This window comes from Bos javanicus, chromosome 28 (genome assembly GCF_032452875.1).
Source record: "Bos javanicus breed banteng chromosome 28, ARS-OSU_banteng_1.0, whole genome shotgun sequence".
In the NCBI taxonomy this organism is placed as follows: Eukaryota; Metazoa; Chordata; class Mammalia; order Artiodactyla; family Bovidae; genus Bos; species Bos javanicus.
The window spans coordinates 30,351,460-30,378,955 of record NC_083895.1 but is presented as its reverse complement, the minus strand read 5'-3'; the positions used below and the strand labels follow the sequence as shown (position 1 = coordinate 30,378,955).

At 40.5% G+C, this 27,496-nt stretch overlaps 1 protein-coding gene across 1 annotated transcript; it reads right to left on the bottom strand.

Annotated features, from left to right (window-relative positions):
- Positions 1–314: 314 nt before the first annotated feature.
- OIT3 (oncoprotein induced transcript 3) lies at positions 315–27,216 on the bottom strand. Its single transcript, XM_061405283.1, has 9 exons — positions 27,001–27,216; positions 22,268–22,642; positions 21,400–21,507; positions 16,589–16,711; positions 12,585–12,707; positions 10,958–11,118; positions 8,924–9,339; positions 2,568–2,667; positions 315–1,112 (listed from the first exon to the last, which is right to left on the bottom strand). The coding sequence occupies exons 1-9, from the start codon at positions 27,059–27,061 to the stop codon at positions 936–938; spliced, it is 1,644 nt and encodes a 547-aa protein (XP_061261267.1). The 5' UTR covers positions 27,062–27,216; the 3' UTR covers positions 315–935.
- Positions 27,217–27,496: the final 280 nt, after the last annotated feature.

Below are 27,496 nucleotides of genomic sequence, written 5' to 3'. Positions count from 1 at the left end.
GGTTCCAATACAAATTGTTGGTTGCAGCCTTTTCTAAAAGGAAAAGTTAGAAAAACTGCTTTCTGATCTTCTGTAAAGCCATAAAATGAACGGGCATATTTAGCAAGTGGATTTAACTGCGGATAACATTTATCTCTGTGGTTTAGGATATTTACTTCAATAAAACTTATTAAGCACCTACAAAAGAGAGTATGGTGTAGCTTTATAGCTTTTTCTGTTGTCAGTCTGAGGGCACAGAATGCCAAATAACAGGGCATGTGTTACCATATTTTAATTTTGTCTACTGTTCAGTCACTGAACCACTTAAATGCATGTTAATGAATTATAAACATTTATTAATTGAAAATAGTTTACTTAAGACAACATAAAAACCCCAGAGGAAAATATTATGCAGGAGAAAATCCAAATAGTTTATTTTTAGTACATACTTACAGTGATAGACTTCCAAATCCCCTATAACTATTCTGTATTTGAATGGAAATTTTAGGGTATAATTATTATTTACATATTTAAGGAGTCAGTGTGTATTTAAGCCATAATTTCAAGCCACTATTTCATTTTTTAAATTCCTAATTTGGAATAATATACCCAACTTCTGATTTTAGTGGTGGTGCTACCGTGTCCTACTCTAGGTGTTTTATTGCAGGAAAGAAATGGGGGAGCATGGGGGTGAGCTGTTTTTGGGGTGCATGGCACAGCTTTCCACTTTAGGAGGATGAAGCTCCATCTGGAATAGGCTGGTCAGCAGTGAGGTGACTTTTCCTGACCCAGTGGCTGGAGTCAGAGTGAGTCGGTTCTGGGGGGTTTGTCTAAACCCAAAGTGTAAGGTTTAAAGCAGCATGGTGTTCTAGAGTGTCAACTGATGTTCTCAGAAGACAAGGGGAGAATTCCATAGAGACAGGCAGCCTGCAGGAGGACGCGGGTGGTGGGTTGTCCTAGTCCTCCCAGTCGATGCTGATTGGCCCGCCTGTCAGCATCTGGCTCCGTGGACCACTGGCGTCCTCTCCTTCAGTAGAAGCCTCACGACGCACCCGCCGGTGGCAGCCCTGAGCACAGCGAGAACGCTCGTCTAGCATCCCGCAGACCAGGACCCGGCAGTGCAGGAACACTTCCTGGAAAGATCACAATGATAAAGAACAAAAACAGTGAAGACAGCTGCCAGTTTGGGGGGGGGGGTGCCTACTAGAAGCCAGACACTACCAAATACTTCATATGTTTTATCTCATTTCATCTAAACAACCGCCCTTTGAGACAGATGTCATCCCAATTTTACAGATCAGGAAACTAAGAAGGTTAAGGATCTTGTCCAGATTCACACATTTAGCAATGTGGCAAACATACTCAATCACATGGGTGATTTAAAACCTGACATCCACAACTTCTGCCTCCGTGCCTGGACACAAGAGAACCTTGGGAGGACAATGTCTAATAACATTAACATCTTGATTCATCACATCAAGGTCTGGGCATAACATGGGGTCCCATCCACATCTGTGTAAAGTAACAAGTTCTTTCTCCAAGCTTCTTCCTATAAGTAACTTCCCAATGCATGCTGCCGAGTTGAAGAGGAAGGTCAGGGTTAGCCATCATGGTTAGCAGTTATTTCCGAACAATGATGAAGCTGGACAGCACATGAATACACTTAGACGCGATATGGAAAAAACTGTTGACCTCAAACTTTCCTTTGTTTAAGTTGTTTCAACAATTCTACTAAAATAAAAAACCTTCCACCTTAACACTGTATATCAATATATGGCCTCTTATAACCTCTATTTACTTATATACATTAAAAAACTGTTTCATATTCAATTTGCATTTAAATTTTTTATGACAAGAGTTTTTTCATATCTCCTTTTTCTATATTTCATTGTACATTAACTGCTTAATATTGCATTAATTGATGCACTGGTTTAATGCCTCTCTCATGACAGTACTCTATAAGCACATTCAACAAACCATGTTTTTATTTTTGTTTCTGAGAAGCTGTCAGAACTGAAATTTTTAGACTGATAATTTTATGGTTATTACACATTGTCAGACTATTAATTAATTGTCAGATTATTACACAACTTTCTAGAAGGTATATCAACTTATATTGCTACTATACACATCTCCCTATAGCCTTGAAAGTTGGGATTTATAATTTTTAAAAATTTCATATGTATAAAATAGTCTTATAATTATTTGAATTGGCATGTAAAACAGTGAAATACTGTTTTCACTGAACATTTCACTATTTGTCTTTTTTGCAAATATTCTCTCCATATAGTTTGCCATGTGACCACTACACAGGCTTTTTCAATCACACCTGCTCACAAGGATTTTGTATTATAATCACATCATATTTTCTTTGAACAAGCCTAGTTAATTTATTGGGAGGGGGCAGATGATTCTGACATTCACGGAGGTGGTAAGATTCTAGATGGCCAGTTTTATAGTATTTTTCATAAGGTCACGCAGATCCCAATGGTAGGCTTTAGAATGTGAACCAATTGGGACAGTAGGAAGGCTCAGGTTCATGGAAGGAGAGGGCAGGCAGCTCTGTAAGGTAAAGGTGTTCGGCTCACCTTGTGGTCTTTGCCCACAAACTTGAAGACGGGGACCTGAAAGTGCTTTGCGAGGTGATCCCGGGATGTGTACTGCTTCACTGAGTCATCTGAAACACAGCTGGAAGCAGGGCAGGACAGCACGTAAGACTTGATTTCTTAAACAGAGGTGGAAAAACAATCCAGTCCAACGTGTTTGGTCCAAGGAGAGGCAAACGGGGTGGAGGAGGTTGGGCTGCACTCAAGATTTTTGAGAATGAAGGAAAAATGAAATCCCTTCCCTGTGAAGGCATCTCAGACACAGCTCTACTCATTAACGCTCTCTGTCCCATCTCTCATTCACTGTACCCACAAACTGTGCACCAGGACCTCCTGTTAAGTCAATATATAGAAGTATTAGTAACAGCAACAACATTTATTATAAAGATATATTTTGATATTGGGGTATCTTTTTAAGGCTTTAATGGCACCCCACTCCAGTAATTTTGCCTAGAAAATCCCATGGACGGAGGAGCCTGGTAGGCTGCAGTCCATGGGGTCACTAAGAGTCGGACACGACTAAGCGACTTCAGTTTCCCTTTTCACTTTCATGCATTGGAGAAGGAAATGGCAACCCACTCCAGTGTTCTTGCCTGGAGAATCCCAGGGACGGGAAGCCTGGTGGGCTGCCGTCTATGGGGTCGCACAGAGTCAGACACGACTGAAGTGACGCAGCAGCAGGAATTCTGCATTCATGTACTTTATTACTGATTTGAGAAGGCTTTTCTTTAATGAAATTTCACTATATTTATCAGACATCTAACAGATACTCACCCCTGAAGGGGATCCAAAGGTGAGCAAACCCCAATTTGTACAACAAGGAGCTGCATAAAGATGTCAGTTTCTTAGATAATAACTAGACCTATTGGGGGAAAATAATTTACTTCCAACATGTTTTAATACCTCTTTTCACAGATTTAATGCCAAATTTTAATTTGATAGGCTTTGAGATTTTAATCTCAGGTCTACCACTTGAAGTGAAACTCCTAGGCTCACCTCAGGGTTAGCTGGGGGAAAAAGAGGGGTTCTTGATTCTCCACTTTGAGCCCAAGGATTAGAATAGATGAACCATTTTTCCTAAAGGCCAGGGCTCATACATATATTGTGGAGGGAGGTGGGAGGGGGCTTCAGGATTGGGAACACGTGTACATCCATGGCGGATTCAGGTTGACGTATAGCAGATCCATTCTGAATTCAAAAGGAACTTTTACCTATTTCCTTTTCGTGGATGTGGATGCTTCATAGTTTCTGTCTATCAGGCAGTAAAAAAGTGGGATCAGATATAAACACCTATAAAACCGGATACTTACTCCACATATTTACAGAACACTTTCTAGTTTATTGCTAATTGCTGTTTCAGGGCAGTCAAAAAATCCAATAAAATTATTTAAAAATATGACACCTTGACTTGTATTACCACTGGTACCTTATTCCCTTAAACTGAAGAGGATCTAGAAATATAATGTGGTTTCTGTTATTTATTATATTTATGTACACATTGTCATTTTCCTGAGGGTAAATGAATCTATGCCATTTCTGATTATGTTCTCAACTACCTATTGCATATCTAATCTGTGTGACATACTCTGCTGGGTGCTGCAGAGGAGTTAGAGATGAACAACATGGTCTGTGATGTCAGGGAACTTAAAAGTCCAGTAACTGCCTCAGCATTTTCCATTTATCTTTACCTAAAATACTATTTTTAAAAAATTGAAGTATAGGTGATTTACGATGTTAATTTCTGATGTACAGCAAAGTGATTTCGGTATACACATATATGTTCTTTTTCATATTCTTTTCCACTACAGGTTAGTACCAGATATTGACTATAATTCCCTGTGCTATAGTGTGTGTGTATGCTTACTCGTGTCTGACTCTTTGCAACCCCATGGACTGTAGCCCACCAGGCTCCTCTGTCCCTGGAATTTTCCAGGCAAGAATACTAGAGTGGGTTGCCATTTCCTCCTCCAAGGGATCTTCCCAACCCAGGGATCAAACCCACGTGTCCTGAGTCTGCTGCATTGGAGGCCCTTTGCTATACAGCAGGCCCTTGCTGTTTGTTTTATATACAGTAGTGTGTATCTGTTCATCCCAAACTCCTGCTTTATCCCTTCCCCAAATCCCAACTTCCCCTTCAGGAACCATTAGTTTGTTTTCTGTGTGTCTGCTTCTGTTTTGTAAATAAGTTCCTTTGTGTCATATTTTAGATTCTACATATAAGTGATATCATATGGTATTTGTTTTTCTCTGCCTGACTTACTTCACTTAGTGCGATAATCTCTAGGTCCATCCAGGTTGCTGCAAATGGCATTATTTCATTCTTTTCTGTGGCTGAATAGTAAAAAAAATACTATTTTTAAAGAGAAAGTGTGACAGAAAGAGTTGTTGTAGGGTAACACATTACAGAATAGAACCCAAGACAAACTCTGGCTCTTGATTTGGTGTTTGCTGGGATTAGACAATTCTAGTTCATCAACTCCAAGTTCATGTGCTAAAAGAAAGTAACAGCAAACGGTACAGGGTAAGTTCAAATAACTGATTACCCAAAAGTTGTCCAATAGCGGATTTTGGAATTCAATGTTTCTTTTTCTGGAGATAAACTTTCTAATTCTACTTTGCTTAGGCTTGCATTAAATTTCTTTGCATTCTCAGACGATATGCCAACTAAAACTACAGGGAAGCAAATCAGATGTGTTAAATATCAGGGGAAACCAGCCTGATTTAATTCAAGCTGAGGACAATGAATAATCAACCAATTTACAAATATAAGTAAACAGCATTATGTTTATTTTAGGACTCTGAACTAGCCCCAAATTAGTATTATGAAAACATTCATTCAATAGTTCATTAGATAAATAGTTAATGAGCTTTACTGTATGTAGGCAAGGCATTGAGGACGATGAAAGGAAGATTTCTAGTTCTGGTTAGAACAATCAGGGACAGCTTCATGGAGGGAAAAAAAAGTCCCAATGTGTCTCAAAGGACCAGTAAGAATCAGACAGGAAGAAAAAGGAAAGAAGATTTCAGGCAGTGGAAATGGCAGCTGCAGAATCAGGAGAGTGTAAGGAGCAACAGAAACTGTGAAATGCCCATAGTTCTCTTTGGCAGGAGCAGAAACCGGAGAAGGTAGAGGTCAGAGGGTGAGGCACAGCGAGCCAAGCTGAGAGCTGGATTTTTTCTTGAGGGAGTATCTCAAATGCACCATTACTGCTCTTAGCTAATACTGTACTATCCAGTATTGCACTAGAGATGAAACTATTTGCCCGTGTATAGTGGAAACAGGTCCACATAGCTGTGTTTTCAAGTTCTGCTTATGCTTTTGAACAATTTTAATATCTTCCATAGCATTGTATCTGTGTGTGCTAAAGGCTGGAAAATTAAATAGCACATCTTCTTAGAACTGTATAAAATATAAGCATAGAATCCTAACTGAGGGGCTGGGTTACATGTTTTCCTAGCAACTTTCCCAGTTAAGACTATATGTTTGCAAAAGTAAATGCAAGGGGCAGGAGAAAACTTGTGGTAAGAGAAATATTCACTGCCTTGATTGTAGCGATAGCTTCACCAGTGTGTAGACATCAGAACTTACCAAATTGTACACTTAATCTTTTGGCCACACGGGGCAGCTTAGTTCCCTGACTAGGGATCGAACCTGGCTCCCTGAAGTGGAAGCGTAGAGTCCTAACCCAGGCTGTATACTTTGAATAGCATATTTATTGTATACAAACAGCACTGCAATAAACCTGTAAAAAATTTAAAAGTAATCACCCCCCACAAAGTAAATCCATCCCCAAATCTACTTAGCACTAATTATGTGACTGAAAAAGAAAAGAAATAAAAATTGATGCTTCTATGTTTCATTTTAAAACTTTGTGGAGATCACTTTAAGATGGCAAGAAACCCAAAGGCCTGCCATCTCCTATGAGACCTGCCTCTAGCCGTCCAAAGCAGCTCAGATGCCTTTTCCAGATTGTGAAAACAAGCTAAGGAGGCTACAGGAATCTGAAGCTAGAGGTACTCCTGCTAGTAAACAGCTAAATTTACCAACCAAAGAAGTCAAGAGCCATCAGTATATTTTCAACAGGAATCTGACTATATATATAATTTGTTTTTCTTTTGACTGGATACCCAGGGCTCTGTGGAGATGAGACTTGAGAGCTGGGATGTAGGAGGCTGTGTTTGGAAGCTTTCATCTGTCCAGGTGAAAGATAATGAGGGCTGGAAATAAGGCAGTAAGAGTAGAGAAGGGGTTGGGATATTGCTACTTTTAGAAAGGCTTTGCAGTTGATCCTAATGTGTATCAAAAGTTTAAAATCACTGTGCAGGAAATGGATAGCAGCAGGGAAAGGTCACCTGTGGTGAGAGATCCAGGGGGTTAAAAACAAAGGAGAAATTTCAGAGTCTATCAGGGTAATTAGCAAAGGGCATGAACCAGGGCACATCTGTGGTGCTCTTCACTAGGCCATTTCCCTTTTCTTAAGCGGCAGGTCCTGACCTGCTAGAGATATGTCCCATCTGACATTGAGGATGAGGAAGGAACTGATGAGATACAGTTATGAATTTGGGATGTGAGTGTAATTTTCCTGGCAATGTAAGCAGTAGATGTGGTAACTGTTAGGCTTTTAATGATACAACGACACATGCAAAGTTCTCAATCCAACAACCTCAACAAATACGGAACTCTCCTTTGTATAAAACAAGCAAACAAAGTTCACTTGATCTCTCCTCTCCTAAAACCAACCAATTATTTCATCTCTCTCCTTCATGACCAAACTTCTTAAAAGAGGGGTCTGCATTTGCTGCTTCCACTTCCTTATCTTCTTGCATTTCTCATTCCCAATCTGCCACCCTTATGCGAAGAGCCTACTCATTGGAAAAGACCGTGATGTTGGGAAAGGTTGAGGGCAAGAGAAGGGGGCGACAGAGGATGAGATGGTTGGATGGCATCATTGACTCAATGGACATGAGTTTGAGCAAACAGGGAAGCCTGGAGTGCTGCAGTTCATGGGGTCGCAAAGAATCAGACACGGCTTAAAGACTGAACAACAACAACCATGCCACCCATGCTCTACAATCTCTCTGACCAGGCTAATCAATCATGTATGTATATTAAGTTGCTTCAGTTGTGTCCAACTGTGTGACCCAATGGACTGTAGCCTGCCAGGTTCCATGGGATTCTCCAGGCAAGAATACTGGAGTGGGTTGCCATGCCCTTTTCTAGGGGATCTTCCTTACCCAGGGATTGAGCCCTTCTCTTATGCTTCATGCATTGGCAAGGCAGGTTCTTTACCATTAGTGGCACCTGGGAAGCCCCAATCAATCCTATAGTTTCAACTATAAACAGGGGTAATCCTCTGTTATTTGTCTCTACTGTTTCTGGGTCTAACTGACATGCATTTCCAACTGCCACTGAAATTCTCTTAAGTATCCTGTGGGTATTTACAATTTGTTTCTGTTTGTTGTTCAGTTGCTAAGTTGTATCTGACTCTTTGAGATCCCGTGGACTGTAGCCTGCCAGACTCCTCTGTCCATGGGATTTCCCAGGCAAGAATACTGGATTGGGTTGCCATTTCCTTCTCCAGGGGATCTTCCCAGACCAGGGATCCAATCTATGTTCCCTGCATTGGCAGGCAGACTCTTTACCATTGAGCCACCAGGGAAGCCCAGGCATTTATATTAGAATATTATTATTTGGAATTATCATATTCAGTATTTTTATAGCAAATCTGCTTTTCAACCTATGTCCTTTCATCTTGGTTAAGGACATCTAGTCAGTCATAACAAGTTAGACCCCTTGGAGTCATTCTGGACTCTGCTCTTCCTCACCGGTTTTTACCACGAAAATGTGCACAAGTGGTTTCTGAACTAATTAAGAGCAAGCAAGAGTGCTGCTTGGTTTTATGAAATGATTGAAGTTGCTATTGTGTCCAGAGATCAAATGTGAAAGTGTTAGTCCCTCAGTCTGTCCAACTCTTTTCAATCCCATGGACTGTAGGCTACCAGATTCCTCTGTCCATGGAATTCTCCAGGCAAGAACACTGGAGTGGGTTGCCATTTCCTTCTCCAGGGGATCTTCCTGACCCAGGAATTGAACCCAAGCCTCCTATGCTGCTGGAGAAGGCAATGGCAACCCACTCCAGTGTTCTTGCCTGGAGAATCCCAGGGACAGGGGAGCCTGGTGGGCTGCCGTCTGTGGGGTCGCACAGAGTCGGACACGACTGAAGTGACTTAGCAGCTTAGCAGCTCCTATGCTGCAGGCAGATTCTTTACCATCTGAGCCACCAGGGAAGACCCAAATGAGAACTAAGGCTAATCCATCATTCAAGAAGCCTACTTACCCATCCTGGATGATGTAGTACTTCATGATCTCGTCGATCTTGGATGTGGGGGTGGCAAAGCAGCTCTCCACCAGGCTTTCTAAGCCATTCACGTGCACCAGGGGCTCAATACCAAAGTAGAGGGAATCTCGCAGCTTGAGAGTAGGCAGGGCTTCCCGGTAAGGCTCTTCGAACTCATGGTCCTTGAAGATCTCCAGAGTGAATGGGAAGATTCCGTGACTGCGGCTCATGATTTCCAGTGGGGTGTTGCGAAGGTTGGGAACGTAGCCTTCGGAAATGGTGTACAGGCGTGGAAACTCACAGGTCACGGGAATCAGCAGTTTGCTGGTTCGAATGATGATGTCGCCGCTGCTCCCTGGGGTCTGCTTGGGTAGACCTGTCACCAGGTTGCTAGCCACGATCTTGTCGTTCACCACCTGAGCCAGGCCAGAGCCAGGAGAGGAAAGAGTCTCTGTTTATTTCTACAGAGCACCCTACCTGCTGCCCACCATAACATTCTCCAAATTTCTCTTTACGTCAAAACACATGAGAGATTCAGTTGCTAAAACCTGAAATTAAAAAAAAAAAAAATCGCTTCTCCTCTTTTTACTAACATGTTTTGACTGTTAAGAGTTTTATATACCACTTCATGGTCAACCCACACATTCCTTTGGAGTTATTAGTCATAAAAACCTGAGCTATGCAGAATCAGCAAATTCAAAGCTCTGATAGTTTAGAAAAGAACAGCCTCTGTATATTATATTTTTTCTGGAATCCTAGACTTGGTGATTGTGCAGCAGCATGACCTTGGGCTGAGCTCATCTGCATGTGGGCTTCAGCTGTCGCATTTACTCAGATGATTTTCAGTTCTTCATCTCTAGCCTTGTCTGCTCTCCTGTGTACCAAGAACCCCTGGCTCATTGCAGGGCACTTCTATTTGATTACCCACAGATATGACAAAACACAATTTGCCTAAAGTGGGTCCTTCTCAAATATCTCCCCAACGTCTCATCCCAAGTCTAATTAGCTCTCTGATTTTTCTCTGTTTGTTTCCATAAATAAATACTTGTTTATTTGATTGCAAGGGCCTCTACACCAATCTCCTGGGTCTAGGTCCTCTTTTTTCTATTCATTTTGTCCACTTCTGATTTCATCATAACAGTGCCTGCTTCATCCCATTCCTATGGGGAAAAGCCAAACGTCTCACCCTAGCACACAAAGCAGATCTTTGAAAGCACAGTCTCTCTCCACCCACTTTTCCAGTTTCCTTTCCATTATTCATTCCTTGCCAGCCAGGTTATGTAGCCCATTCACTCAGCATAAGCCTCAAGAATTCCCATCGCTGAGACTTGATCACTTATTTCTCATCTGAAATGCCCTTTCTCCACCTCTCTGCCTGTATAAACCAGGCATATGCTTCCACCCCAAATCAAGTCTCACTTGTCCTGACTACTCCAGGGTTTGTCCCTTTCTGGCCTCCTATACCACCGGCAACTGTATCCCTGACTCATATTTTATGTGTGTTGTCTTTTAGGAACCATGTATGTTCCTAAAAGTCAGGGATCTTATTTTGCATGTATTTCACATATCCCGCAGCCTCCCCAGCACAGGGCTGTGCACAGATTCTTGGAAGGAAGAACAAATCTTTTACCTCTACCTGGTTCAATCCTTGGACTCATTTGTTACCTCATGAATTAATCATTTTTTCTTCAAGTAAAATAATTGGTCAGAGGAGACACAGTAGGCCCCCTCGTACTGGTGCTGACGCACTCAGGAAAATGTCTGTGCATATTGGAGAGATGGTATTCAATACTATTTGAGAACTGAAAGAGCAGAATTCTTTTTAACTTGCTGTCTTCCCAGTGTCAGGATCACAGCACAGCACAGATGCTCAATAACACATTTGTTAAATGAACAGCATATGAATTTTTGAGCGCCAGTCTTTTATGCGGAAATATGTCATCTATGACACAAGCCACAACGCACACCTTCATCAACCAATTCCCAAATAACTAGATTTGGTCATGCCCCAAGAGTCCTCCAGGAATAACCTACATCAACCACTGTGCCACACGTCTTGAGGGAGAAGAGGATGTTCACATGGGTGCCATTGGACACGCCTCGGCAGGAGGTGTTGGTCAGGAAGAGCTCCAGACCGCCAACCAGGTCCCTGGGGATGCTCACTTCGATGGTGTTCGACTTGCAGAATACAGGAACTGTGGGGACAGGGGATGCTGTTAGAACCAGGAAAGCGGAACTGGGAGAAGGGGAAAGAGACTACTAGGAGAAACAACTTCTCCCTCTTGCACTTTGAGCTTTTTTGTGGTCAAATAATGCTCATCAAATACTGTATTATTTCTCAAATGAAGAAATATTGTTCTGAAGTTTCAAGTTAACAAACATTTCAAAGCGTGTCTAGCATAACTCCATGTATCAAAACACTTAAAAATGAACTTTTAGCAGAAACACAATTTATCGGCAATATAGGAAAAGTACTGCTTTGATATGGGCTTAAATTACATAATGTTACTGCTTTGACTTCACCATTAATTATTGCCCCATAAAACAGTGGTAATAAAAACGGCATTAGTGCACTTGGGGAAGAATTCCAAATCATCCTTGCATGGCTCAGTAAACCATAAACTGTGACTATAAATCCCACTTTAATTTAATATAAAAAGATTGCTTTTCTTAAGCATTCTTGTCTCAAGACTGTACAAATGTCCTAAAATAAGTACTTCTGAGTACTGTCAGACAAAACATGAGGGCAATATCAGTGTATGAGGGCACATAATAGCAATGACTTAGTATTAAGAAATCACAGATAGGTGCTTATTAAATATTTGCTGGATGAATAAATTAATATTCTGGACATAAATAACTAGATTCCCAGAAAAACAATGATCTGTTAGAAAAGAGGAACTCCATCTAAATTAAGTATTGAATATTAGTTATTCAACTAATAACAGAAATCAGGGTAAATAAAATCAAAAGTAAAAAGCAAAGGAAACCACATGTTCCAGCAATCCATTTCTGAGTATAGATCCCAAAGCACTGAAAACAGGATCTCAAAGAGATATTTGCATACACATATTCATAGCAGCATTATTGACAATAGCCAGGAGGAGGAAGCAATCCAAATGTCCATCGATGGATGAGTGGATAAATAAAATGTGTACACACGCAGTGGAATAGCTTTACAAAGGGAAGAAATCCTGTCATACGCTACATGCGTGAAACTTGTGGACAATTTACTAAGTGAAATTAAGTCAATCACAAAATGACAACTTGTAGGAATCCACATATATCACGCACCTAAAATAGCTGGCTTCCTGGAAACTGAAAGTAGGATGGTGGTTGCCAGGGGCTGCAGGGAGGAAGGAGGGAGGGGTAGCTGTTTTTAACGGGTACAGAGTTTTAGATGTGCAAGATGAAAAAGTTCTGAAGATTTGCTGCACAAAAATGTGAATATACTTAACACTACTGAACTATGCACTTAACACTGGTTTAGATGGTAAATTTTACGTTACCTTTTTTTAACTGCAGTTTTTGAATGATTCCAGAGTGAACACACACTGCTGAAAGAGCTGGTATTGTAAAAGATGAGAATCTTGACACACTTAGGTGAGGAAGACAGGGAAATTTGGGGCAGAAGTCAGAGCAGAGGCTAAGCATGTAGTACCTTGGCAAGTGTGGTTATCCTCAGACAGCACCAAGCCCCGGGGACATTCACACCGATAGCCTCTCTCAGATGTAAGGCAAGAATGGCTGCAGCCACCATTGTTATTGTGGCATCCTTCAATGTCTGCAATAAAACCAAAAGAAAAAGGGAGAATCTTGTAGCCCTCTTCCCCAAGAATTCTGGTTCTTGGACTCATGGTTTGCATCAGGCATTATACTTGACTTACCATAGTATCACTGGGGCCCAGCTCAGTCACTGAGACATGCTGGAATGTCCACAAAGAAGTTTTGATTAAATGTTAGAGCTACAAAGAGCCATCTTACAACACAAACACAGCTCTCACCATTTAAGCTCGTCATTTTGTAGAATGCCCTTCAACCCGGATTTGTCTGTTTTTCTCACGAATAAAGTATAATTTGGAGAGGAAGATGGAAAGTCATTTCTTAATTGCTGTAACATTTAGTCCACCCAATTTTGAAATGTTTGTTACTGATGTAAAAGGAACTGACAAAATATAAATTCAAGCAGAGCAGCTAAATGGATCAGAGTTACTCAGAGTTATTGCCAATGGTTGGGTCACCAACCCCTCTCCTCGAATCTCTAGGAATAACAGCACTGGAGATATTTTTCTTGGGTTGACAGCACATTATAAAAATGAGACCTGGACAGCACACTGAGAGATTCCACTCTACTGAGCTCTCTCATTCTTCTCTTATGAAGCAGCTTTTTAAAGTTTCTTTTTAAAAGTTTTGCATTTTCAAAAAGCATACTCAATCAAATGGGCAAAAAAGGAAAAATATTCAGTTGAAAAATGAAGAAACTACCACATAATGTCATAGTTAGCAGAGGAAAAATAATGACCTTTGTGGGTTCTGGATGCTATCTTCTAGATCATGCATCATCAAACTCTGGCTGCTATATGCTGTTGTATATAAAGTTTTATTAGCACACTCAGTCATGCTCATTTATTTCCCTCTTATCTATGGGGTGCCTTCTCACTACGAGGGTAGAGTTGAGTAGTTTCAACAAATTCCATATTAAATATCCACTGTTCGGTCTATGCAGAAAAAGTTTGCTGCTCCCTGTTTTAGGGGTAAGGTAATATTTAAAAGTCCCTGGTGGCTCAGACAGTAAAGCGTCTATCAATGCGAGAGATCTGGGTTCAATCCCTGGGTCGGGAAGATTCCCTGGAGAAGGAAATGGCAACCTACTCCAGTACTCTTGCCTAGAAAATCCCATGGACGGAGGAGCCTGGTGCAGGCTACTACCCATGGGGTCGCAAAGAGTCGGACACGATTTCAAAGGGAAAGCTATTTAAAAGGGAATGCCTTCAGGAATCCTCTGGTGATCTAGTGGTTAGGACTCTGAGCTCTCAATCTCAACAGTCCAGGTTTGATCCCTGGTCAGAATTAAGATCCTTCATGGCATGGTCAAAAAAAAAAGTGGGGGAGAAGGCTTTCAGTTCATTTAAGATGTTCAGGGAAAGATATTAGCCAATTTCCAGTTATAGCTGTAAGTCTCAGTTCAATAATGATAAAAATATTAGTTCTTTGGAACATCAGTTAATTAAGTTGGAATGAATCAATTTTTGTGAAATAGGGAGAGAGAATAAATTTGCAGTGAATTAATCTTCACAAAATTTAAGAGAAATTAGGTTATGACCTATTTATAAATCTGTAGTTAAAAAAGATAAAAGTATTCTTACAGGTTTTTTAAATAGCTGCAAATGATATATAATGATATAGAAGAAAGCATAAAATATGCTATAAAATGTTAAAATCAACATTAATAGGAAATTTTTTTCTTAAAAGTGATGTTCCTTAAGTCATTTAATTTTCCTGGGTGTCAGTTTCAATAAATGTAAAATGAAAGTGTTAGATTAAATGTTCATTAAGAATATTTCCAGATCTAAGACTGCAACGCACAAAATAAGCTGAAATTCTTACTTGGATTGAAGAATTTTAAGTCTCTTACAAGGATACACCAAAATGTTTAGAATGGATATATCTAGCAAATGGGATTCTGGGTCCATATCTTTCTTTTACTTCTCTGTATTTTCTTCTATGAACATAACTCTTTCATAATACAACAAACAATAAAAATTACTTAAAAATTAAAAAGAGCCTTTTATTTTAAAAAAGAAAATATGCTAATCTAACAGACTAGCTAAAGAAACAAATATGTTTGGACTATTAATAAAATGTAAGGATTTCCATAAAAACAAAAAACCCAAAAACTCCAAAAAGGGCTTCAAATATGAATCTTAATCCTAAAGTGTAATTCATAGTCAAACTTTATCTTCTGCTAAAATACTTTTCAGTTATGATTATTAGGTTTTAAAATTATATTAGGATTAACTGTAATATTTCCAATAAAATACTCATAGATAATTACAAATGTTCCTCATGGAACATTTCATTAATATACAAATATGCAAAGATGGTTGTATAACATAAGATTTAAGGAGGATTCAGGATATTACCCTTATCCAATAAAGCTTAAAGTACATTTAGCCTTTTTATAAGAGACAGCAGTTTGATATCCTGGTTAATGGACCCTGAGTTAATAATGCAAACTTTGTGGCATGAAATAAATTGTGACCACTAGCCATAATTTTTCCTTTTAGGGTAGAAGTTTATTATTTTGAATATAGATAGAATAAAGTGAACTCACAAGCAGTGTTATAATGTATTATGCCACACATTCAGTTACCCTCTGGGACATATCATTTGTCCTCTGTAAATAATGATAAGCAGCAGCATTTATCTCTTCATATAATCTGCAGAGTTTTTTTCTTTTTTTGGTCTCTCAACTCTCAATGTCATGAGATTCAGATTTATTAAAATAGAAATTATGAAATTTCAGCTCAGATAATTTGCAAGGGCAAATGTGCCTGAGAGAAGGGATACTGTCAAAGCTTCATGTCATAATAGTAGACAATTTCCATTTCAGTTATTCAACATACATTTCAAATTATTTTTTATTACTTAATTATACAAAATGTATACAGAATCTCTGGACTTCCCTGGTGACTCTGTTGGTAAAGAATCTGCCTGAAATGCAGGAAACCACTGCAATGCAGGAGACCCAGGTTCCATCCCTGGGTTGGGAAAATCCCCTGGAGGAGGAAATAGCAACCCGCTCCAGTGCTCCTGCCTGGGAAATCCCATGGACAGAGGGACCTGGCGGGCTACAGTCCATGTCCAACTCTACAGTCCAAGAGTCGTACATGACTTAGTGACTAAAACTGCCACCATACAGCATTTCTACTATCAAATCAGGTAAGTTTACTTATCTCCAGACATGTGTTAATCTCTAATAAATGCAAAGCATATGAGTAAAATAAATGACTTCATAAAATCCAGTTTCCCAAACTTCCAAGATGGTAAGACTCAGGTAGGAAACTTGGTAAAAACACAAACTGTAAGGCCCCTCCCACCTCACTGAACTGGAGTCTCCAGGAGAGAGACCTGGGAAGGGCTGGCTTTAAAAGCATGCAGGTGATTCTCAGCAAGGAAGTCTGAGAAACTGCTATAAACCATTTGTTCTGCCACCTGCCTTCATTATCTTGCTACTTCAGATGTGCTCCCTGGGTCTGCAGCATAGCCAGCACCTAAAAGTTATTTAAAAATGCAGGATCTTCACCTGACTCCAGACCTAGTGAATCAGAACCTGCATTTTAACAAGATGCCAGGTGATTCGTGGGTGTATTAAAGTTTGAGAAACATGGAATACCCAATTTTTATATCCCAAACTAAAAATGCAGCTCTTTGCCTCTTGCAACATGCAACAGCTCCCTTCTGCCAAAGCTTGGAGATAAAATCAGCACTGCATTCTGTCTGCAACACAAGCATCCTACAGTGATACTCAGTGCTGATGAGTGGTTTCTTTACACAGTCAAATTGTTACTCTCTTCTAACCCCGGAGAGTTTCATAAATGTCCAAAAAATCAGCCAGTGGCTTAGTGGGGGCTCTTGATGTGAATCCCTTCTTGCCCATCTCACCTTCACATGTCTTGCCATCACTTCTTAGCACACGGCCAATCCCACACTCACAGCGATAGGAATTTTTGAGGTTTACACATATCTCACTGCAGCCACCATTGTTTTGCTCACATTCATTTTCATCTGTAGAAGAGAAACCACACCATTTACACAGTGCTGAGCCATGCAGTCTTTTCCCAAGCCCTTTAGCAGAATCACTACATCTTTTCAGATCCTGTTCACAGACTTTCCACAAACCATCTCCAATATAATCACTTCTATAATATTAACCTGGTCTCCTCAACCAAGTCATTTGTCCCTCTGCCCTCTGCTGGAGTGGAAGGCAGCTGGTTGTTTGCCAGTTCCCTCCTCAGGGCAAAACTGTTGGGGAAATGAAATTCCCTTTGTTATCTGGTTTCACTTATTTGCTTGTATTGGCGAGTTTCATTTTCTCCAATTCCTGAAACTTACAAATCAAACTGTGTTTTAAATGCATTAAATAAATTTACATTGCGAAAGGATAGGTCTGGTGAGACCTGTGAAGCAGTCTTCCTTTATATATATATATTTTATTCAAGTATAGTTGACTTACAGCGTTTCAGGTGCACAACAAGGTGATTTAGTCATACATACACGCATATATTAGTTTTGAGATTATTTTCCATTAGAGGTTATTACAAGATATAAACTATGGTTCCCTGGGTTATACAGTAAAACTTTGTTGATTGTTGCATATCTGTTTTTTTAAAAAATAAAAATCTAGCAGTCCATTCATACTAAATCAAACAAGTGGAATCAAAATGTTATGAACTGTTTAGCTATGCAAAATTCATGTTTTCTAAAATATATGTATTATGCATACTATTAGTGAGGCAGTCTTCTGTTGGGTTGGCCAAAAATTTTGTTCAGTTTTAAGTAAAAAAAAGACACGTTTTTCATTTTCATGAAGAACTCTATTGACTCTATTTACTAACCGAACTCTATTTACTAACTGAACTAACTTTTTGACCAACCCAACGTTATAAACAACTGCCTTTAAAATCTGTTTTAACTATTGGAAGGGCCTTCCCTGGTGGTCCAGTGGTTAAGACTTTGCAGGCAGTGAGGATTCAATCTCTGGTCAGGGAACTAAGATCTCACGTGCCTCGTGGCCATAAAAACAAAATATAAAACAGAAGCAATATTGTAACAGGGCTTCCCTGGTGACTTAGATGGTAAAGAATCTGCCTGCAATGCAGGAGACCTGGTGTCAATCCCTGGGTTGGGAAGAGCCCCTGGAGAAGGGAATGGCAACCCACTCCAATATTCTTCCCTGGAGAACTCCATGGATGGAGGAACCTGGCAAACTACAGGTCATGGGGTTGCAAAGAGTCAGACACTGCTGCTGCTGCTGCTAAGTCGCTTCAGTCATGTCCGACTCTGTGCGACCCCATAGACGGAAGCCCACCAGGCTCCCCCATCCCTGGGATTCTCCAGGCAAGAACACTGGAGTGGGTTGCCATTTCCTTCTCCACACTACTGGGCAACTAACACAATGTTGTAACAAATTCAGTAAAAACTTCAAAATACTAAAAAACCACCTTTAAAAAAATAAACATTGGAATATTTCCATATTGTACTTAAGTAATGATTGTTATCCTTTTTAAGAATCTGATAAAGGATAATGATTCTTGTTATAAAAAAATGTACAGTTGGCAACAAATGTCAATCCACTTCCTTCTACAAACAAAAAATGGGGAGCTTGAAGAGCTAAATTTGTCATGGGTTGGATATAAGCTATAAACTAGGGACTGGGATTTAAATACCCACTAAATGACAGAAGGCACGGCTGTGGGTCCCTGAGAGAAGATGAGCTGGAACTGAAACCCCGCTCAAGCCGGGACCTTGGAAAAGGCATCCCCGTAGTGAAAGGGGCATAAGAAGGGCTCTGCTCTGAGGCTCGGTAACCAGTAAGGAGCTCTCTGCCTGAGGTTCTGAGAGAGAAAAAAGCCTTCGTAAAAGCCAAGTCTGGCTCTGCCATGGTTGAAGTATGAAGTCACAATTCCCACATCTCGTGGGGATCTTGAAGCTGAGAAACTGATGTAAACTTTGACCTGGATTGGTGAAACTTCTGTGACAAAAGCATCTGAAACACTGCTGTGTAGTAAAAAAAAAAAAAACAAACAAAAAAAACACCAAACCCAACTTCTTCAAACCAGGTGATAAGAGTGGAGTTCCACAGAAAAAACAATTACAATAGAAGATGGTTTACCATAAAACACTACACAGGCGGAGATGATCTGCTATGAGAAAGCTGATAAGGTAACAACTGGTAATTGCTGAACTATAGAGAACAGAATAACCCAAGAAAATACATAATACAAGGATTTAAAAAATGACTTAACAGATACGAGGCCAGTAACCAAATAAAAGAATGTGTAGGAAGACAAAGCAGAATTGAAACCATACACACAGAACCTGTAGAAATGAAAAATACAGTTGATAAGATTAGGCCCTACTGCCTGGACAGTGGATGAACAGGGTGCCGGCAGCCTTCCTGGGTACGGCCACACTGGTGCTTGGGTCCAGTCTCTGTCCAAAGCCTGGACTGCTTACCTTGAGACTGATTCTTTTTATCGGAGAGAGAAATACACTTCTGTTTATTTAAGCCTTTGTTATTTGGGAGTTAATTGTCCGTTACAGCCTAACTTAGATACTCAAGGCCCCAGCAATTCCACTTTTATAGGTATAAAATGAAAAAAGTGTGGAGAAAATCTCACAGAAGAGTTAAGGTTCTTAAAACTATGTTAATTTTAAGAACACACAAACAGTGCTATATAGTTGGTTATATATGTTATATTGTTATTTATTACATAAATAACAAAAGCATGAAAACAGGGACCAGAAGCACATACACTAACTTCAAAATACTAATTCCCCTGGAGGGTGAGAGAAGTAAAAGAGATGGCATGAGATGGCTTTATCTGTGTCTGTAAAATTTTATTTAAAAAAAAGGAAGAAAAATTTAGCTATAAATCTGGGTACATGAGGGTCTGTTAAATTATTTTTCTTTACTCTTCTCTCTGCCTCCCCCAAATACATAATTTATAATAAATAATTAAAATTGTTATATATTTTTTTAAAAACTAAAGTAACATTGACACATACACATTAACACAAATCTTTGCCTCTAATTTCAGGGAATTCATGATCTCCCTGAAACCAGTAGACAGGCCCCAGGTAGAAACTGGCAGCTTCCCCTGTGTCCTGATAGGCAGAAACATCCAAGGTAAGTTGCTAAGCAAGATATACGTATGGTGTGAATAACTGGTGACCTTTGATTTAAACAACAGCAATAATTAAATGTGTATATTTTTATTTTTATATCTGCCTGAAGAAATCCTGGAAACATACATAAGTAAATAATGTAGGAGTTTACTTGGGGTGGAGTTGGAGGAGGGGAAATGGAACAAATGGAGGACACAGAGCTAGACATTTCACTGTATACCTGTCATGCTGTTTAATTTGGGAGCTATTTAAATACATTACCTATTCAAAATTTATATTAAAATAAAGGCAGAGAAATGAATGAAAAACCCCTGCCTTAAAAGGAAGCCAAATATTTTCCAACAGATGTGTGTGTGTGTGTGTGTGCGCGCGTGTGCAGTGTGAGAGGTTGGGGGGATTGTAGGAACCATCATCTCCCACACCCCAAATCCGTTTGCATTAAATCACATAGTCAAAATCGACCATGCAAGAGCCGTAACAACTGTTATGGGAGGGCCTAACCATGCTCCATAGAACAGTTGGTGGGGGTGGGGGGAAGCTGAGAAACAAAAGCTTTTCTAAAATAAGAACCCTTTGATAGCCCTTTCATCCTGATCCCTATCCCACTCTGATCTTGTTACTGCTCTTCTGGAGGAGGCAGGTGTGGGGCAGTGCTTCCCTTTCTCTCTAGACTTATTTTAAATCTCTTTGAATCTGAATACAAAAAGCTTCATAACATTAAACAGAAAAGAGATGACCTCAATCCTGGGTTTTTCAACTCTATTTTCTCCCAATTGTGGACAACAAAACATATATACAATTAGACAACTCTGTATTTCCAACGAATAACCTGACTCCCCTTTCTTGCCACTCAGACAAACCGAAATTATATCACTGAAGCTATAGGAGTATACCTGTAGGTAATTCTAGACCAAAGCTATCCAATAGAAATACAAAGCAAGCCACACATAAAATTTCTTATTAGTCACATTAAAAATTTTGTTAAAAGGCATTGGTAAAATTAATTTTAATAACATATTTCATTTACTCTAGCATTTCTAAAATGTTCCATTTTAATATATAATCAGTATTAAAATCCTTGAGATATGTTCTTTTAAGTAGTCTTCAAAACCCAGTGTATATTTCACACTTACAGCATGTCTCAATTTGGATGATAAATTTTCATCAGAAATATGTGATTTGTACTTCAGAGTCAGGAAATTTACAGTTCACTCAAGTTGTTCCACATATTTTTAGTTTTCCAATGACAATCAAGTATTAGCTTTTAAATTAAAATTATGTAAAATTACAGTTCAGTTTTCCAGTCACAGAAGCCACATTTCAAGAGCTTCATAGCCACATATGGCTAGTGGCTACTAGACTGGACAGCATAATCCTAGGCTGTCCCAGTACATGATATAAATTTGACTTGAGGCTTTAGTTATGAACTAAAAAGGCAAACCCCATTCTGAGCGCTCAGAGACGCAAAGTGGAAAGATGGTGGTGCTGCGAGGCAAGAAGAGTTTTTGATTTGATTTGTCCTTTTGCCCCTAATAGCTGTTTCTACTGCAAGATGAGTTTCTTACCAAAGCATGTCTGTCTGTCGGGGCCGAGCACGGTTCCTGGAGCACATGTGCACTCACTGGTACCCAGGCAGCTGCCATGGCAGTCGTCATCACAGATGTCATAAAAATCTATGGAAGGATAAAGATGACCTTTCATGAGGGGTGAGGGTCAGAGGACACTCTCATCCATGAGAAAACCTCATGAGTTCAATCATGGGGTATGAATTCCTAATCAACATCAAGAGAATTCCCACTGTTCTGGCTTTATATAACCCACTGGCAAGAGGTACTGTCCAGGGCCATGGGCATGTTCTGTCATTGAGATCCGTGAGTCCTAACTTCAGAGCCACAGGCCCCTGGGTGACCCTGGTGTTTTCTGCAAAACCTCACCAAACATGAGCTGTAGATTAAATAGTATTATGTTCTACTCTTCTATGCAGTCTATTTTTAAAATGTATACAGATTTTGATGGGATTAATAACATGAAAATTCATTTGAAAGTATTACTGATCTCAAGTAGCTTCTTCCCATTATACACCATTTCTAAAAAATATCAATGGATACTAAGCACAATGCTACCATATGGATGTCTGAAATATATCTAAAGAAGGGGTCTTCCATGCTCAGAAAGGTTGGAAATCCACACTAAATTACATAAAAGACAAAACTGATCAAAGTCACAGCTCCCTTCCCTTTCTATTCTTAGGAATTTTTCAGAAATCTTAAGAGCAGACCCCAGAAATCATGAGCTAGAGATATCTGTGCTCCTAAATCAATGTTCTTCAGGTGCTGAGATACTACCACAACAGAATTTCCTATGGCACTCTTCTCTTTGATGCCATTTCTGTGGCCTTTGAGGGGAGGGGAAAGAGCCCAGGGAAGTACTCACGACCACAGTAGACATGAAAGCAGACGCTGGGCTTGGTCAGACGATACACATAGTAGCCTCCAGGGCAGGACTTGACCTCCACGGTGGTGTTCCATAGGCAGCAGTTTCCGTTGAAGCTCGCGCAGGCCTGGCGTTGCACAATGCCATCACCTTCCAGAGGGTGGCTGCCATTGAGCCAGACAGGTGCATGGGTTCCGCAGTGGTTTTCCGGTATGCAGAAGGTGGGCATAGCATCCCCTGCCATGCCTGTGAAGCGGTACCACTCCCCGTCCACACTGTTGTCACATAGAGGGGAACCTCGAGACTCATCGAATTGGTGCTCAGTATTCCTCCATGGCTCGTTCAGACTGATGTAAGCAGAACAAGGGTCTAGGGCTGGGAATGAAAAGGACACCTCAGAGGCACCTTGATGATTTGGGTCACAGTGGCAGTAGCCTGCGGAGAAGGCAATGGCACCCCACTCCAGTACTTTTGCCTAGAAAATCCCATGGACGGGGGAGCCTGATAGGCTGCAGTCCATGGGATCGCTAGAGTCTGACACGACTGAGCGACTTCACTTTCACTTTTCACTTTCATGCACTGGAGGAGGAAATGGCAACCCACTCCAGTGTTCTTGCCTGGAGAATCCTAGGGACGGGAAGCCTGGTGGGCTGCCGTCTATGGGTCGCACAGAGTCGGACACGACTGAAGCGACTTAGCAGCAGTAGCAGCAGCAGCAGCAATAGCCTGAGTTTACTTTCTTGATCTTAGATTTCAAGAAAGAAGTAATCTAAAGTCCCTAAAAGCAGTTGTTTAAGATTCTTCAAGTTGATGGAAACATATTTCATAAATGCCTTTTACATTTGAAAAATTATTTCAAATCTACTTAAGGCTCTGTGTTTGCATTGGACTAAACCTTTTATCCACAGTATTCCTCTGATAGGATTGTTGTTCAGACCAAAGGAAGTTATAATCTTACTGAACACTGCACTAGTCAGACTGGATTTTGAGTACTGTGTTCATACTTGGAGGCTATACTTTATGAAAGTAATGGACAAACCTGATGTCCAGAGGATGGTGACCAGATTTAGAAGGGAGCCTAACAACTATTTACTGGGGAAGAAGCTGAGAACTATCATTTGGAGAGAAAAAAAAAAAAACCCTGCATATTATGTATTACTTTTCAAAAAATCTGGAAAAGGCTTGTGAAAGAGGAATTAGGTATTCTGTTACAATGACAAAACAAATTGTTATGGGGAAGTGCATTTCAGTTCACCTATCCAGTAATGGTGGTTTGATTGCTAAGTCGTGTCCGACTCTTGTGACCCCGTGGACTGTAGACGGCAAGGCGTCTCTGTCCATGGGATTCTCCAGGCAAGAATACACGGAGTAGATTTCCATGCCCTTCTCCAGGGGATCTTCCCAACCCAGGGATTGAACAGGCGTTTCTCATATGTTTTCTGCATTGGCAGGTGGGTTCTTTACCATGAGTGCCACCTGGGAAGCCCAGTATTGGAGAAGCTGTATCACAGTGTGGTAAGCTCTTCATCTTCAGATATTCTGAAAAAGGCTGGATGGTCCAACTAGATGGTCATTTATAAGCACGATTATGGGTGGAATTTTGTACTAGTAGGTAGTTTGGCTTGGTAATAAATACGTAAACTTATTCTACTGAGAAGTAAAAGGCCTCTGGCACATGCTTTGAAATACACCGTATAGCGGCAAGGGCAGTCTCTATGTGAATGTGGGTACATGTTCCACCAGCTTATTGAAAATATCATGAACTTCGTGTCTTCACAATTAGCCATGGCATCACTGTCTAGAATACAGCAACATTTCAAGCATGCATTTTTAAGGCATAAATAACATAGACAAGTATCTTATCAAAACCATTTTAATGACTGAAGACAGCAATATCTCCAGTATTCTCACTGCCTCTCTCAATTTCAGGAAAATGCTGAATTAACATAGGCAAATTTTGCTTGTAAAGAATCTTACAATAAAATCAAGATATTCTAGAAAGGAGACCTAGCCAGAGGATACTATCCTTCTTAATGCATGTGAAGCTGATTTAATTGACATTGTAGGCAGGGAATTCATATCAAGGCTAGTAAACTTTGTGGACAAGAAATTCAGCTTTAGTAAATACTGCACAATAATTAAATGTGATGGGCCTTGTTGATAAGTTGTCAAGAAAATATGTTGAATTTTCCCAGGCTACATTTCCAATTCAAGTTTACTCTCAAAACTTCAGTCACATGTAGAGGAGGGCGTAGCCTAGTGCCCCGCTGAGAATATAACAAAGACAAGAAATAAGTAGAACATTGCATATTCTAAAAAAAAACTTATGCAGAGTTACACATGGAAGGCACAACCCTCCTTAAAATGTCCCTGAGGTACTCCAGCTGTGTCCTAGACCATGGTTTGATGTCTCTCGAGGGGAAGAAATGTCCACGTACGGACTCTCTACCCTCTGAAAAGGGAGACGTTCCCTCATCTGCTCTTCCAGCTGTGGTTTTCTCTTATGAAGAAAGGTTTCCAGGGCAATTTCACAGGTGATTATATATTCATAGAAATATTTGGTTCATCTCCTTGGCTCTAATTTTACAAGAAATGGTTAGGCACTTAACTTGTAATGGCTTTTACAGAAATTCCTAAACCTCCCTCAGTAACTATTTCATGATTTATAAAGTTTTTCCTTAAATATAACTATCATTTCTTGCGCTATTTGTTAAAAGTTTATTTCTTCTCTTGTAGGGATATATGGCACAAATAGAAATTTACTATCTTCTGTAAAATAAACATATATTAAAAGTTACTCATGCAATATTTTCTAACATTAAATAAACCCATTCCACTCACCCCCCTTTTAAGGGAGTACTTCAATCCTTTAATAATCTGGCCACTGGTGTTAATTCCTGCTTTCAGACTCAGTGTGGAGGCCAGAATTCGGTATTGTACATGCTGCGTCCTGAACTGCTGATATATGTACACACACCCATATATACACTCCTCAAATGAAAACAGCCGGGTGGATTGCTCTCGAAGTTCAAGCCAGGGGGCCTGGCTGGCAGAGAGCCGGTCAGCCTTTACCAGGATTCTCGCCCATCAGCCCCCTGGCCAGCTGCCCCTCCCGTATCCCCTGAGCCGGGAAGCGGCGCGGATGTCCGTGCGACGAGGGGCCAGCACCTCTCGGCGGCCCAAAGCGGACAGCAAATGTCAGCATCGCCGCCCTGTCATCCCGGGGGACCAGGAGTCCTCGACGGTCCTGGTCCGCACCCCCGGCCCCGCCCCTCGGCTGGTCGCCCGATTCTTCGCCCTCTCTCTCTCTCTCTTAGGCCGGAAACCCACCTTCTCTTCTTTCCCTCTCCCCCTTCACTTCCTTTCCTCCCACCTCCCCTCTTCTCTGGCCCTTCTTTTCCTTTTTTCTCACTTCTCTCCTCTCAGACAACCTCACCCCCACCTCAAAAAGTCCCCAGCCTCTAAAGTTTTCCCATTTTATGGCTTGGAGTCAAACGTCTTAGAAGTGCTGGGGGCAGGGTAATTAAAATAAAAAAGATCTAAGAAGGGAGAACGCGTCTGATGGAAGGGTACAGGAGGTAATGCGCAGTTAAGCCAGGGAAGAGAGTGGGGAGAAAGCAGAGAGGAAGTTGAGGGAAGGACGACTTTGGCTCAAGCAACTCTTGGTTACTTACTGGCAGCAGATACAGGGTGATTAATCTTGGCTCAGACCTATCTTTAGGACTATTTTTTAGACCAGTTTTAGATGTAGAGAATAGCTGAGAAGACTGTATAAAGAGTTCACATCTTCTGGCACCCAGCTTCCCCTCATGAGATAATCGTACACTAGTATGGTTATCTTTGCCACAATTAATGAACCACTGTTGATAGCTTAACTCAAGTCCACAGTTTCGATTTCTTTAGTTTTTGCCTATACCTTTCTCGGTCCCAGGGTCCCAGGGTCCCATCCCCTGGACCACATGACATTAAATTTTCCATGTCTCCTTACTGTCTCAAGTCTAGTTTTAATTGTTTATTCTTAAAACTACTAGAGCAAGGCCTTAGGTACCCCAAAGAAATAGGGGCAGCTAAACACTGAGCTTCCCCAAAATGCCAAGGTGTATGGTTCTCTTCATCTCAGCCTCTTCTCACTCTGTCTTCTAGTTAGAACTTAAATTCTAATGGGAAAAGGAGAGAGAAAATTGTTTCTAACTGTAATGAAAACTTGGCTTTGTTGGCCTGTTTTGTACCAAAGCTGGGTGGGGAGAGAGTTTAAGATTCACTCAGTCAGTGCAAAAGTCGTATTTTAAGAAGTCAAACCTAAGAAGTCTGATTTATCCAGATCTGTGCCTTTATGGGCACAGTTAGTCCCCTGTATTTGTTAAAGGAAAAACTCTATCCTCCACTCTGAAAATCTTTTTTTTTTTTTTGCTCTTAAAGTTAGGACTATAAAAGTGCCTAGAAAATGAAGAGGTTAGAACCCTTTTACACATACTCCAAGAAATATTTAGCTTGTGGAAAGTTGTTTGGATTTGGCAGATCCATGGAAATTTTGGATGCCAGGTGAGAGGCTAAATGGAACATGAAATGAAATTCTCTGAAAACATATCTCCATAGGTTATCAATGACTTTTCTTATACTATTCTAGAACCAGTATTTAAGATACTGGAATCTTGCTCTTAACAACCTGTACATAACAGCAAATTCCTCCAACAAAAACCAATATTGTGCCAAGTACTTGACGCAAGACTCACCCCTGGGTGCCACCCGTGTTACTATGATGAGGAGGCAGGCGAGAAGCAGGAGCTGAGGCATCCTTCTGGACCAGCCACCAGAGACAGACTGGAAAATCCTCTTGATTTCAGTTTTCCTTTGTCTACTTCTTTCTCAAGCACTTAAAAAAAAGGCCTCTAGGCTCTTATGAAAAAGACTTTTTAGTACTGGTTGGGGCTTTATCAGAGGAAGAGGATGAGTGGGATAAGGTGTCCATTGCTCTGGCCTTGACCCCAGATAGAGGCACTGTTTTACATTGTTAAGAGTTATTTTATTGATATTTTTCTTTAGGGGAAAAAAAAAAAAAAACAACCCTCACAATCCCTCATCCTCCTATTGTTTTTTTTTTTTTTTTTCAAGACTTCCCTGCAATGAGGCCTCCAGTATCTTATCCAGAAGGGAACTCTAAAAGAGGGATATCCCCTCACGTCAAAATCTTGTTTTGTGACTTTAAGAAATTGATTTCACGATATTGAA